This window comes from Phyllobates terribilis, unplaced genomic scaffold (assembly GCF_046119375.1).
Source record: "Phyllobates terribilis strain yellow unplaced genomic scaffold, ASM4611937v1 Scaffold_11__3_contigs__length_659146591, whole genome shotgun sequence".
Lineage (NCBI taxonomy): Eukaryota > Metazoa > Chordata > Amphibia > Anura > Dendrobatidae > Phyllobates > Phyllobates terribilis.
In genome coordinates, this window is record NW_027362771.1 from 622,048,467 (window position 1) to 622,062,463 (window position 13,997).

At 42.2% G+C, this 13,997-nt stretch overlaps 1 protein-coding gene across 1 annotated transcript in view; it reads left to right on the top strand.

Annotated features, from left to right (window-relative positions):
• Window positions 1–13,128, top strand: part of LOC141167411 (extracellular calcium-sensing receptor-like) — an 82,662-nt gene extending 69,534 nt beyond the window's left edge. The window contains exon 7 of the mRNA XM_073654817.1: window positions 12,209–13,128. Coding sequence (XP_073510918.1) covers window positions 12,209–13,128 — 920 coding nt within the window. The remainder of the gene's footprint in view (window positions 1–12,208) is intronic.
• Window positions 13,129–13,997: the final 869 nt, after the last annotated feature.

Genomic DNA, 13,997 nt, shown 5'->3' on the forward strand with positions numbered 1-13,997 from the left:
GGTTTTGCTGCAATGGTATTATTACTCACCACAGGAAGATTGTAGCTTCAGGGCAGTGTGGGTGGATGATGGTGGTTGTAGTGCAGGGAGTCAGTAATGAACACAGAGTCCGTGTGATGCAGTCCCAAGATCTTTACTCACAGTTGTTGCAGTCCAGATTACAGGTACCAGAGCTATCTCACCCGTCGTGCTGTGCGTACTCAGTGAGGGGCTCAGTCCACCCCCAGATAGCTCCGGAGTACTTAGCAGGACCCCCTTCTGTGTGTCCTTTCTCTGGCCTTCTCCCTGCACCTCACACCCAGTGACACTTCTATCCGGTATCCTCCGGCCTTGGCGGGCGACTTGTGTTCCGTCCCCTGGGTCCTATGTGGCTACCTTCTTAGTGAGACTGGTGTGGACTTTTGCCTGCAGTACATGAAATGCTGCAGCCTCCGGTTTCTAGTTGAGCCTTGCTGTTTCTCCTCTAGTTGAGGGACCGGTTCCCCTTATCTGGCCTGACCCCTCTACCTCCTGGTAGCAGCGGGAGTACAGGTGGCCTTCTGCACGGCCCGTAGCCCTAGGGTCACTTCGGTTCCTGGAGCCTTCCTGCTCCCACTCCTCTCTTCTCTCCTTCAGTCCTGGGCCTCCCAGGCTAGGCCCGCCTCCGGAGCAGAGCTCATGCCGAGCCTCTGCTCCTGTCACTTTTCCTCCTCTGACTGGCTTGCTCTTTCTAGGATGGCTTCCTATTTATACTCTCCCTGTCATGTGCTCCCCTAAGCTGCTCCCCTAAGCACCCACTACATAGGATCCTCCCACCAGCTAGGGACCTGGGACTGTGCTCTCCCTTAGGAGCAATCTCGCCCTAACCCCACTGCGGGTATGTGTTGGATGCAGGTGTTAGGGTCCCGAGCCATACGCCTTCCTTACCTGAGGGTGAGATACCACACCTCTGGGTGAGATGCAGTAATTCTGTGGTGACTGCACCCTCAGGGGCGCCACACACCTTTCTGCACAGTTTTGAAATGGCGACGAAGATGTTTAGTGCTGACGACGATGCCATTATCAGCATAACTATTCCGGTGATTTACATGCTGGAGCACACATTAAACAGAATTCAGAGTCAGGTGGTCGGACAAGAGGAGGTGGAGGAAGTAGAGGAGGAGTCTTATGCGGAAGGGATAACATCTCCAAGGTCCAGACGGTTGGCAGCACCAAGGAGGCAGGCATGGGAGGGTGGGGGAGAGGGATTAAACCGGGCGCATGGTAGCAGCCAAACTGTTGAGGAAGGTGCAGGAGCCGAGGAAGAAGTGGAGGATGAACTGGCGATGGGCATGGAAGACTCATCAGATGAGGGAGACCTTGATCACATTTCTGTTGTGCGAGGTTGGGGGGAGAGGGCAGAGGAAAGAAGCATGATTCTTACATCGCTACCAACACAACAAGGACTTGGTCCTCCTGGATGCGCAAGACACATGAGTGCCTTCTTGCTGCACTACCTGCAACATGACCCGCAGATTGCAGAATTCGAAGTAATCTCGACTACTGGGTTGCCACACTCTTAGATCCCCCGTACAAAAGTAAATTTGCCGAAATAATTCCTGCCATAAAAAGGGATTGACGCATGCACTAGTATCTGCAGACGCTGTTGCAGAATCTTACATGTGCTTTTCCACAAAACACCAGTGGTGCACGAAGTGAATCTCACAGTTCTAACTTGCCAACCGCGGGACTGTCGAGTCTTCATCACTCAAACCGTAACAGTAACACAGTATCTGCTGGTAACAGCAATTTTGTGAAATCGTTTCACCACTTTTTTAGACCATCCTTTGCAAGGCCACAGGAGACAAGAAGTCTGACACATAGTCAATGCCTAGAGAGGATGGTGCAGGAGTATCTCCAAGTGAACATCGAAGCCATGACTGTGTCACTGGACCCTTGCTCATTTTGGTATTCCAATCTGGAAAAATGGCCGGAGCTCGCCACTCACGCCTTGGAGATCTTGTCATGCCCTGCAGCCAGTGTTCTCTCTGAACGTTTGTTCAGCGCTGCTGATGGTGTGCTGACAGATAAGCGCACGCGGCTGTCCACTGAGAATGTAGACAGACTCACGTTCATAAAGATGAACAAATCATGGATTCGCAAGGACTTTTCTAATCCTGTGTTATCCTTGGGAGGCTAAAAGCTTGAGGATTTGGTAATATCACCTCACCAACCGTTTTAAGCAACTGTGGGGCAATTGATGCCACTTAACCCTAGAACGCATGACCATAAAAATCTACACTTTCATATACCTGTGGCCTTTTAGGCCCGTGTGCAAATAACATTGAATAACTCAAACTCAAATGACAAACAACTATATACATGAAGAATACCTAGAGTTTCAAAATTCTAACTAAAGTAATCTTGCAGAAAATAGATAACAATTAACAGGGCGGGAATGCGAGGCCCCAGGTATGCGTTCTAGGGTTAAGTGGTGTCTGTGCCACAATTTTGGGAAAAAATGGAAACTCTTTTTGGAGTCCCCTTGCTGTGTCTTACGTGACGTTGGCATCGTCAATTCCAGGTGGGTTGTGTCGCTCCCCCCCCCCTTTTAACTGTAAGAAACTACATACACTATGGCTTGGGGTAACACAGATGATTGAGTCTGAAGAGCTGTTTACTCAGAGGTCTGCTCCAAATCTTCAGTGTCTGCTAGTCAGCGTAGAATTTTTAACTGCATCTAGCCTAGGCAATACTTTGGGCGTAGTAGCCCAGCTGCGAAGCAAGCTGCACCGCCTGTGTATCTAATAAGAATTTTTAAATGCATCTAGCCTAGGCAGACTGTGGGGACCCCCAACCAAACCCAGACGCTCAGCCCCCCTACCACCCCCCTTTCCTTGACAATACAATAATGTAACTCTTACAACTGGATGGGTGAGGATCGGTCACAGCTTTATTAACTCTTTATACTCATTCCATTAGAAAGACCTTTTATTTCTAAAATAATTCAGCTTGTTGCAGCATGCCCTGGGTCTCCACTCCGGCAACTTGGCCACCAAGTGTAACTCTCCAACATGTCTTTTCTATTTCCAGGCCACGGAGGATCCTGCGTACTCGTATGCAGGACTCTGACCCCCACCCATCACTCTTAATGCTTGTTCCACTCCGTCCTGGAGTCCTGACAGGAATATGTCCAGTCCAATATCCATTAAGTGAACACCGTCGGGCCGTATGAGGCCTGCTTTATCTCCTTCCAGTTGTCGGTGTCGTACCACTACACCGCCTCTGTCTCTTCTAAATTTTGCCATCCGAATATTTATTACCCGCCTTGTCAGTTCGATGGCCGTGATGTCTCGCGCACCTTGCCATACCGCTATCGGCACAATCTCTGACCATACTATAGCTAGTTTTGTGAAAAATTCTCTGAAGCGCTCAGTGTCTAGTTTCATTATTGCCATTAGTTATGCGCTCTTGTGATGACCTAGGTTGTTTCCCCCGGCCTGTATAACTAAGATGACCAGACATCTTGCCTCTCTCCCTACCTTGATTACCTCCATTAGTACCTGTGGCCATAGCAGGCCTCTAATACCTCTCCAGTTGAAATATGTGTTATGAAACTCTAATTTCCTCCCGCCTGGGTGGACTTTTGCCCTTTAATCTGCCCAATATATATACGAGTGGCCTATCACCCACACTGTTGGCTTAGCGTCACCTGTAAAAGAAACAAACCACGTTAGGACAACAAGTCCGGTCTTATGTATCTTGCCAAACACGTGGATCACCATCTCTCTATCCTCTGAACTTCCGTTTCTGACAGTCCTGCTCTTGCTGCTTCTGTGGCCGCGCCTATGCGGAATAAGTGTGTCCCGTAATCTTTGGGGTGGTTCCCTGACAATGTTATGCATTTATTAAATATAGCTTGGAACTGGTATCTTGCTAATGGCGTCCCATCAATGTGTGATAGGAACAAATTACTTTGTGATCTGATGGTTAGATATGGTTTTACTATTGTTACCCGACTCAGTGTACCGTTTGTGGGTTGTAGAAGTACCCAAGTGCCCCTGCCCGCTGGAACCATTTTCGATTTGTGTATGCGTAGACGTATTGCATTATTGGCTATGACTACGTCCTGGTGTAATAAGCCTCCACTGGTGCTAATTTTGGATTGAGGGACTAATTCGCTTATGCATAGCGCCCCGAAGAAGGCGATCACAAATGCAGTAGACAGTAGTGTTGCTTCAAATTGTGAGTGTCATGTTAATGGTGTTAGGGATATGATGTGGGAAATCAGTTTTAGTGACACGGGACGGGACGTCTACACTCCTGACTTGGCTGACCCCTTTTCCACCCTTTTATGGATTGTCTGATGATGAATCTTTGTCACATCTCCCCAATTCAGTAGTTGGAAGTGAAATGCTACTCCGGTCAGACACCGCTGCGCTGACGCCCCTGATATGCCCCTCATCATTAGCTGGTGGAGAAATTCTATGGTGACTTGTGATCTGGCTTGTTCACATTGGTCAACCCGTCTGCCTGCTACTAGTCGTGTCCACTCTTCCCATGCCTTAACGTATGCTTGCCACGTCGACGGGCCAACTGACGCTCTGATTAATGGCATCAACTATTCGTCACTAGATCCCATAGGGAAGGTGGGAAACTGTTGTCCCGATGGGTGGGCATTGTGGAAGAGCTCTGTGAAAATCTGCCAATTGAATTGTTATAAAGCGTTAGCAGCAGCTTTAGACCCCTCAGCATAGTGGCTAGCGAGGACCCATACATTGTGTTTTAGGCACAGGAATGCTAGCCTGGGTAGTAGGCCTAGCACTGGGAGAGACGATGATGCCATCTTATTAATGCAGTGCGCTAAGCTGGTGTTTTTTGTTATAAAGCGTATATTTTTGTAAGCCAGGAGCGCGCCCCATATTTCTATTGCTACCACTATTGGGAAGAAAAATTATTTTCAGGGCTAGATGCAGCGAAAAATTATTATTAATTGAAAAGCTGGTGGAGCTTGGTATAGATGGCCTAATACAATGAGACCCACACACTGCTAGAAGGCCAAATATTTTTTCAGAGGTAGATGCAGAAAAAAATTATATTCAGTTTGCAACCTTATGGAGGTCAGTATAGATGGACTAATAGAACAAGTCCCACACACAGCTAGAAGGCCAAATATTTTTTCAGAGGTAGATGCAGAAAAAAATTATATTCAGTTTGCAACCTGATGGAGGTCAGTATAGATGGACTAATAGAACAAGTCCCACACACAGCTAAAAGGCCAAATATTTTTTCAGAGGTAGATGCAGACAAAAAATTATTTTGAATTTGCAACCTTATGGAGGTCAGTATAGATGGACTAATAGAACAAGTCCCACACACAGCTAGGAGGCCAAATATTTTTTCAGAGGTAGATGCAGACAAAAAATTATTTTGAATTTGCAACCTTATGGAGGTCAGTATAGATGGACTAATAGAACAAGTCCCACACACAGCTAGAAGCCCAAATATTTTTTCAGAGGTAGATGCAGAAAAAAATTATATTCAGTTTGCAACCTTATCTAGGTCAGTATAGATGGACTAATAGAACAAGTCCCACACACAGCTAGAAGGCCAAATATTTTTTCAGAGGTAGATGCAGACAAAAAATTATTTTGAATTTGCAACCTGATGGAGGTCAGTATAGATGACTAGATGACTAATAGAACAAGTCCCACACACTGCTAGAAGGCCAAATATTTTTTCAGAGGTAGATGCAGACAAAAAATTATTTTGAATTTGCAACCTTATGGAGGTCAGTATAGATGGACTAATAGAACAAGTCCCACACACAGCTAGAAGCCCAAATATTTTTTCAGAGGTAGATGCAGAAAAAAATTATATTCAGTTTGCAACCTTATGGAGGTCAGTATAGATGGACTAATAGAACAAGTCCCACACACAGCTAGAAGGCCAAATATTTTTTCAGAGGTAGATGCAGAAAAAAATTATATTCAGTTTGCAACCTTATGGAGGTCAGTATAGATGGACTAATAGAACAAGTCCCACACACAGCTAGAAGGCCAAATATTTTTTCAGAGGTAGATGCAGACAAAAAATTATTTTGAATTTGCAACCTTATGGAGGTCAGTATAGATGGACTAATAGAACAAGTCCCACACACAGCTAGAAGCCCAAATATTTTTTCAGAGGTAGATGCAGAAAAAAATATATTCAGTTTGCAACCTGATTGAGGTCTGTATAGATGGACTACTACAACAAGTCCCACACACAGCTAGAAGCCCAATATTTTTTCAGAGGTAGATGCAGAAAAAAATATATTCAGTTTGCAACCTGATGGAGGTCAGTATAGATGGACTAATACAACAAGTCCCACACACAGCTAGAAGCCCAATATTTTTTCAGAGCTAGATGCAGAAAAAAATTATATTCAAATTGCAACCTGATGGAGGTCAGTATAGATGGACTAATAGAATGATGCTATGCCCAAAAGATTTTACTTCACTAAGTGCAGTAAAAAAATTGGTATTCTATACACAGGTGGTATATCTTGCAACACAGATAGGTTACTCCACTGACTAACACACTCTGCAATAGGCCAAAAAGGATTAGCTTTGCTAGATTCAGCCAAATGCTGTGAAAAAAACTTGCACAGCACTGGCACAGACCTGCCTGGCAAAAACTGATAGGAACTGATGTAACCTAGTCCTGAAAAGGACTCCAATTACAATTAGTCTTTACTCCCACAATCTATCTATTTAAGAGCACAGACCTGCCTGATAAAAGTCGTAGGAAATGCTGTAACCTAGTCCTTAAAAGGACTGCAATCACAACTATTCCCTACTCCCAAGCTATCTGTATATTTGTGCGAAAATTGGCTTGAAATTAACAAGGTATAGCGCACACAGCAACAGCGGTGCCGTCTAACACGCAGCTGCAGCAGTGAGAAAATGGTGGCGACGGGGAAAATGGCTTGGTCTTATAGGGCAAGGACATGTGACATACACTGCCAATGACACATGCCCTTGCTTGTGTGAAAAAAAGCACTTCGCTCCGTGTGTGCGCTGCTGATAGGCTGACAGATTGCACCTCCCCACTGCAAATGCGGGAAAGAGAAAAAAATATGGAGATCTTCATTGTTCCTGCAGAGATCCATCCCCTGCCCCTCCCCCCACCCCGCTGTACACTCAAACTGCGTATTAACATTAATTTTCATCATTACTGAGAAAAAATCCAGTTATGATTTTGGTGCACGAACAGTTATCGAACATAACCTCGAACAGCCGAATTTTTCTAAAATTGTTCGTGTTCGCCGAACGGCTTGAACACCGCCCAAAACAGCTCGAATTTGAGATTGGCGAACAGTTCGAGTAGAACAACGCTCATCTCTACTTACAATCTGAGGAAACCGGGTTAAGGGCTCGCTCACATTAGTGAATAAGAAAAAGCTCCAAAAATGTTGCTCCTGAAAAGTTGAATGAGTGGAATCCGTATGTTTCAACTTATGTCATGCGAGTGCGCAATTTTTTCCTCACCTGACATGACATGAATATGCAATCCATATGAAATGCATTTTTAGCATACTGTAATACTCTATGTCATTTAAAGCTAGTTTACAAACTAATAAAGCAACCTTATACAGATATAGATAGAAAATTGATTAATAGATAGAATAGGATAGATGTAGATCTTTAATGTCACAAGCCCCCTACATATAATAAACTATCACTCTTTAGTGCCTTTCATGTGGCATCAAAGGGTGTTTATCTAACCTATTAAATAAACAATTAATTTTTAAAAAAAAGCATGGGGTCCCCCCTATTTTTAATAACCAGCTAAGGAAAAGCAGACAGCTGTGAGTTATTATTCTGGGAAGGTACCAATAGCCATGAAGCTTCCCTGCCTATTAATTACAGCTCACAGCTGTCTGCGTTGACTTTACTGGTTATTAAAAAGGGGCGTTCCAAAAAAAATTACGTCAGGTCGCCCCTATGTTTAATAACCAGCAAAGGCAAAGCAGAAAGCTGTGGGCTAATATTAATAGGCCACGGATATTGGCCTCTTTCAAGACTTATAACACCATCCCTTAGCTACCCCAGAAATGGCACGTCCATTAGAAGCGCCAATTCTGGCGCTTTGCCTCGGCTCTTCCTGATTGCCCTTGTGCAGTGGCAATTTGGGTAATGGCTTTGGGGTTGATGTCAGCTGTGTAATGTCCGCTAACATCAAGATCATGGGTTAGTGATGGAGTCCTTTAATTGTAAATAGCACTCCCTGACAATTACCCTCTTTTACACATTTATTAGCAAAACCAAATAATCCACAGGGTCAACATAATATGGACATTCATAATAAGTCATTCATAATATGGATGTCCCACGATGATCCTTGACTCTGCTACATCCGGAAGAGGTGATGAGCAGTGACATCATTAACATAACCACTCACCACACGGCTGGAACACAGTGAGAGAAAGACATGTCCTCATTCTCAGTATTTGGTACGTATTCAGTCAGCGGCAGTGATGAGTGGTGACATCACTAAATTTACCACAGGTCACAGCTGACAGTTCTCACGATAACCTCTGTGTGAGCTGCAGATGGCAGCGCGTGAGCCGGCCAGCTGTGGACCAAGGTAACCTTATGGGGTTTATAGCTGGTGGCTCACACAGAGATAACCAGCCAGTACCAGTACAGATGAAAAGTGATACTGAGTGCATGGAAGACAGAACAGGGGATAGTTAGATTAGCGAGGTGAGGTGATAGGCTAGTCTAAAGAAATGTGTCTTTAGGGCACACTTGAAACTGTGGATAGTGGAAATAAACCAAATTGTCTGGGGCAGTGCATTTCAGAAAACTGATGCAGCACGAGAGGATCCCTGGAGATAGGAGTGAGAGATTCAGATTATAAATGATGTTAGTCTTAGGTCAGTGGGGGAACGGCGAGCACAGGTAGGGTGGTAGACAAAGATGAGGGAGGAGATGTAGGGTGGTGCTGAACTGTGGAGAGGTGTGTGTGTAAAAGTGCTAAGTTTAAATTGGATTCTGTAGTAGATGGGCAACCAGTGCAATAACTGGCACAGGGTAGAAGCATCAGTGTAGTGGTTGGATATAAATAAGATCCTGGATGGATTGGAGAGGGGAGAGTTTAGTATGAAGGAGAATGATTAAAAGAGAGCTGCAATAGTCCAGACCAGAATGAATAAGAGCAATACTAAGTGTTTTTGAAGAGTCAAAGGTAAGGAAAGCTCAAATTCTAGAGATATTTTAAAGGTCCAGATGAAATGAACGAGCATGTGATTGTATGTAGGAAGTGATCTGGATATAAATATAAAAAAAAACAAAGATACTAACAAAATTATAACACCAAAAAAATAGTAGTATAAAAGAGGTCAAAAAATCTATCCAAAATAGAAATATTTTAACAAAATAGGAATTAAAAATGGAAAGGAAGGCTATATGATCAAGATGGTAGATCCTGAATAAACTGACTTGTCAAGTGGTATCAAAATGACAATGGACACCAAGAAACAATAATAATATACATGTTAAGTCTTGATAGGTAGAACATATACAAAAAAAGATAATATCACAACAGTTATGTAGAAATTACAAAGTGTCAAGTAAGTTACGAGTGGGCAGAAGGTACCCGGGTGTTGATGCAATAAGTATGGAGGCAAGTGGGCAGCAAGGACTTTACACATTCATAAATCTCAGGAGCAGCAGGATGAACACAGTGGAAACCAGCAGGGAGGAATGCAAGCAAGAACACGAAATCTCATCGGATAGCACTCAACCGTGTTATATGGTAATGTGAGCGAGGCTTAAAGCTTAGAATTGCGTTGACATGGTATTTTTTTAATTGCTTCAATGTACAGAAACAGTCCAGCAGATAAAAAAGTTGTATGTTCATTCTTTGGTCGGCATCCACTAAAAGAAGCCGATCGATAGTTAGTTTAAATTATAGAAAAAAAAGTTGAAAACCTACAGCAAAACTGGCAGCAAAGTCGCTTAAGGAAAAAAAAAAAGACAACTTTTTCCTAAAGTGATTTTGACTGGGAAAACCTTGGTGAGTTCACCGGCATCTTAAACATGCTGTGTGCACAAACCCTTAAGGTGTGTGCACGCTGATTTTTTTTGCAGTGTTTTTGGAGCAGAAATTGAGAGGAAATTTAACAAATCGTCCTCGATGTTTTAAACACTTAAACAAAAATTTAGAGTCACCGATCAATTTCTGCACCAAAAACCCTAAGGGTTTGTGCACATGTTGACTTTTTTTTTATCACAAAACGTGAGCAGTGCCCTTCAAAAATTACTCAAAAACTTGGAGGTTCTATTCAAGAAACTGAGAAGAAACTCAGAGTACAAAAACTTGTAGATTCTGGTCAAGATTATGAGTTTTGAACAAAAAAATAGTAGATCAGCACTGCCCTATATTACAATGCTGGTCCATGTGCTATCCAATAAAATATCAGATAGCACTATTCCGAGTTATACGTTTGTGTGAGCGAGCCCTGAGGCAAAGTGAACATGAATTCTGAGTTTTTTCATTTTAGGAAACTGAGCAGAACTTCCAAACTTTTGAAGAGTTTTGCATTTTTGCGAAGGAAAATTCTTTTGCAAAATTTGTCATGGAGCCGCACAAGGAATAAACATTACTAATACTTTTTTTAACCACTCCACAATTTCTGAACCGTGAAGCAATTAAAAGAAGGAGCATAAGACTGAACATGTGCACAGCATTGCACAGCAATGTTATTTTTCCTTTGCTGTACATTATGTTCATTTTTTGATTAATTTTTGAGGTGCTTCTTAAGTGGATTCCAGGTGGTATCCACCTGAAAAGACGTCATGTGACTATGCCCACATATTATCTGCACATAGGGTCTTTTAGATGCCGGCGTGCCTGACAAGTTATTTCTCTGAAAGCTGCTTCAGTAAAACGTCAGTTGTGATTTTGCCTCAAGTGTCTCTTTAGACTTCTTTTCAGACATCTATGGCAACATCTTTGCTAGCATTTTTTTCTGCAGGTATTTTTTTAGGGGTTTTTTTTCTAAAATTTTCTGGATGTTTTTTGAACTCCAATTAATGAATGAAGAAAATATTAGCTTTTTGTAGTAGAAACCCTTAAAGGAATGGAAAAAAAATTATGGGTACTTTCCAGACATCTATTAACCATCCCTTTAATTTGTATTGAAAGAACATGCATAAAGAATGCACGTTGCCTCTAAGCATAATAAACATAGGATGATAAAAAACAATACTCACCACAATATTGACTTGTCCATCGGCCTATGCAGTCCGCCCATGGAGTGATCGTCTTCTTTTTCAATGTATCCCTCTTTGGCCTACTTCACTTTTATTAAGCCTTTGACAAAATTGCACACCAGGCCATAATGGTGCATATTGTGATCATGTCGTAACGATGTGCATTGCCTAAGACCTACTTAGCATTGCGATGGAACAGCTTGAAGTTTCATTCAAGGACATCTTGGTGCTGGTATCCCTGGTGCAGAAAGAAATAAGCTGAAGAGAATTCATTTGACAAGGGACAATAAAAAGAAGAGGTGAGAAGGACCTGACGGTGGGCTGTGGGAGCAGGTGAATGATAAGTTGAGTACTACATTTTTTATTTTTACCCTTTTGCTGGCCCTCTATTGTTCCCCAAAATGGCTACCATTTTCCTAAATTTGTGCTAATTCAGATTCTGGAGAATCCAATTCCTTTAGAAAATTCTATTTTGCTCAAACTAATTTTCTCTGTCCTGAGAAATCCTGGAAAATTTGCAACCCACTTTTAATCTGAGAAATAGAATTTAGAGTTACCTGCAGCAAAATAACAAAAAATGCACCATTTTACCTTTAATGAAGGTGTCCACCCCATCAACATTTAGATATGGTGAAGAAGTTGCAAATTAGAAGACCAGCAGAATGAAGCGGAAATCAAGTTTGAATAACTTGGAGGTAGTGTGGGTACATCCCCTAAAGGAAAAAGGTTCATTTCGCAGACACAACCTCAGAAAATTAACAAAAGTACCACTTGGATAGACCCTTCAGACCAACCTTGCAATAGGCAGATTTGGTTCCTAGAACATATGTCCCTGCTTACCTTGTATACTAGAAGTCAATGTGGTTACAGATCAAGATGGTTGCCATCTTTTCCTTTTCAATTTTCTATTTTGTGTTCCTTCAGTCTTTCTAACACATCATTAACAAGATGAGATAAACTCAATATTTATTTTTCTCCATTTATAGATTCTGTGAATTGCCTCAGATGTCCATGGGACCAATGGCCGAATCCTGAAAATTCCAAGTGTCTCCCAAAACGTATAGAGTTTCTGTCTTATGAAGATCTTTTAGGAGCCACCTTAGCTGCAACTGCCATAATTTCTTCGTTTATTCCAGCTCTTATCTTGGGTTTTTTCTTTCACTATAGCAATACACCACTTGTGAAAGCCAGTAATTACTCCCTAAGTTGTCTTTTACTGACTTCCATCAGTCTCTGCTTCTTCTGTTCTTTAGGTTTTATTGGTTACCCTGATCATGATAAATGCCTCTTACGTCAGGTATCCTTTGGTCTGGTGTTCGCTCTCTGTGTTGCATGTATATTGGCCAAGACGATCATGGTGGTTTTTGCTTTTATGGCTACTAGACCAGGAAGTAGCCTGAGGAAATGGACTACCCTAAGAGTCTCCTACTCAATTATCTCTATGTGTTTTCTTCTACAGCTAATATTGTGTATCACTTGGATGTCAGTGGATCCTCCATTTCCAACACTCAACACAAAAGATAAACCAGAACTCATTATTATTGACTGTAATGATAGGTCCATCGCATTCTGGGCTATGCTTGGTTATCTCTTTCTTCTGGCCACGATAAGCTTCATTGTGGCTTTCCTAGCTAGAAAACTTCCAGATAGTTTTAATGAAGCTCAGTTTATTACCTTTAGTATGTTGTCTTTTATTAGTGTTTGGCTATCCTTTATTCCTGCCTCTCTTAGTGCTCAGGGGAAATATACTGTCGCCATGGAGGTGTTTGCCATCCTGGCATCCAGTTGGGCATTGTTGATCTGTATGTTTTTTACTAAATGTTTCATTTTACTCTTCAGACCAGAGATGAACTCCAAAGAATATCTGGTGAGGAATAAAGATAAATGTGCATTAAGCAGTTTATAGATATAAGTAAATCTTGAAGTTCTTCAATGTTCTTATAAAAATCATTTAAACACCCCATATAATAAGTACACTGCAATTTTAAGTAGGGTTTCTATGTGAATTCTCCAGAACTTATCATGGTATTCCAGATGTCTTCTCACTAGAGCTCTATACAGCCTGTTCATAATTACATTCTTCTACTGGTTATACCTTTAGGCACGTAGCTTTATGTGCTTTCTTTCCATCTTGCTCTCACTTTCTACTCATTTAGGATATTTCTCATTATGAAATGACCCATACTTTAGGTCTTGTTATTATGAGGAGTGATTTTTTTTTTTATTTAGATTTTAATTTTTCAGTTGTCCATATCTAGATCTACAGATCTAGCAAAGGTTGAAGTGACTCAGATAACAGAGCACTGGGATTTCATGGCACAAAAAAAATGTACTTCGACATCAAAATTATTATTATTATAGCACCATTTATTACATTGTGCTTTACATGTGAAAAAGGGATATACGTAGCAAAAACAATTACAATAATCTTGAACAAAACGTGGCGGCGACTGGTACAGGAGGAGCGAGTACACTGCCCAAGAGGGCTCACAATTTACAGGGGATGTGTGAGGATACAGTAGGTGAGGGTAGGGCTGGTCATAGAGTGGTATGGTGGAGTGATGGTTAATGCAGGTTGTAGGCTTGTCGGAAGAGGTGGGTCTTCAGGTTCCTTTTGAAGGTTTCCATGGTCAGCGAGAGTCTGATATGTTGGGGTAGACAGTTCTAGAGTATGGGGGATGTGTGGGAGAAATCTTGTAGACGATAGTGGGAGGAGGAGATAAGAGGGGAGTAGAGAAGGAAATCTTGAGGATCGGAGGTTGCGTGCAGGTATGT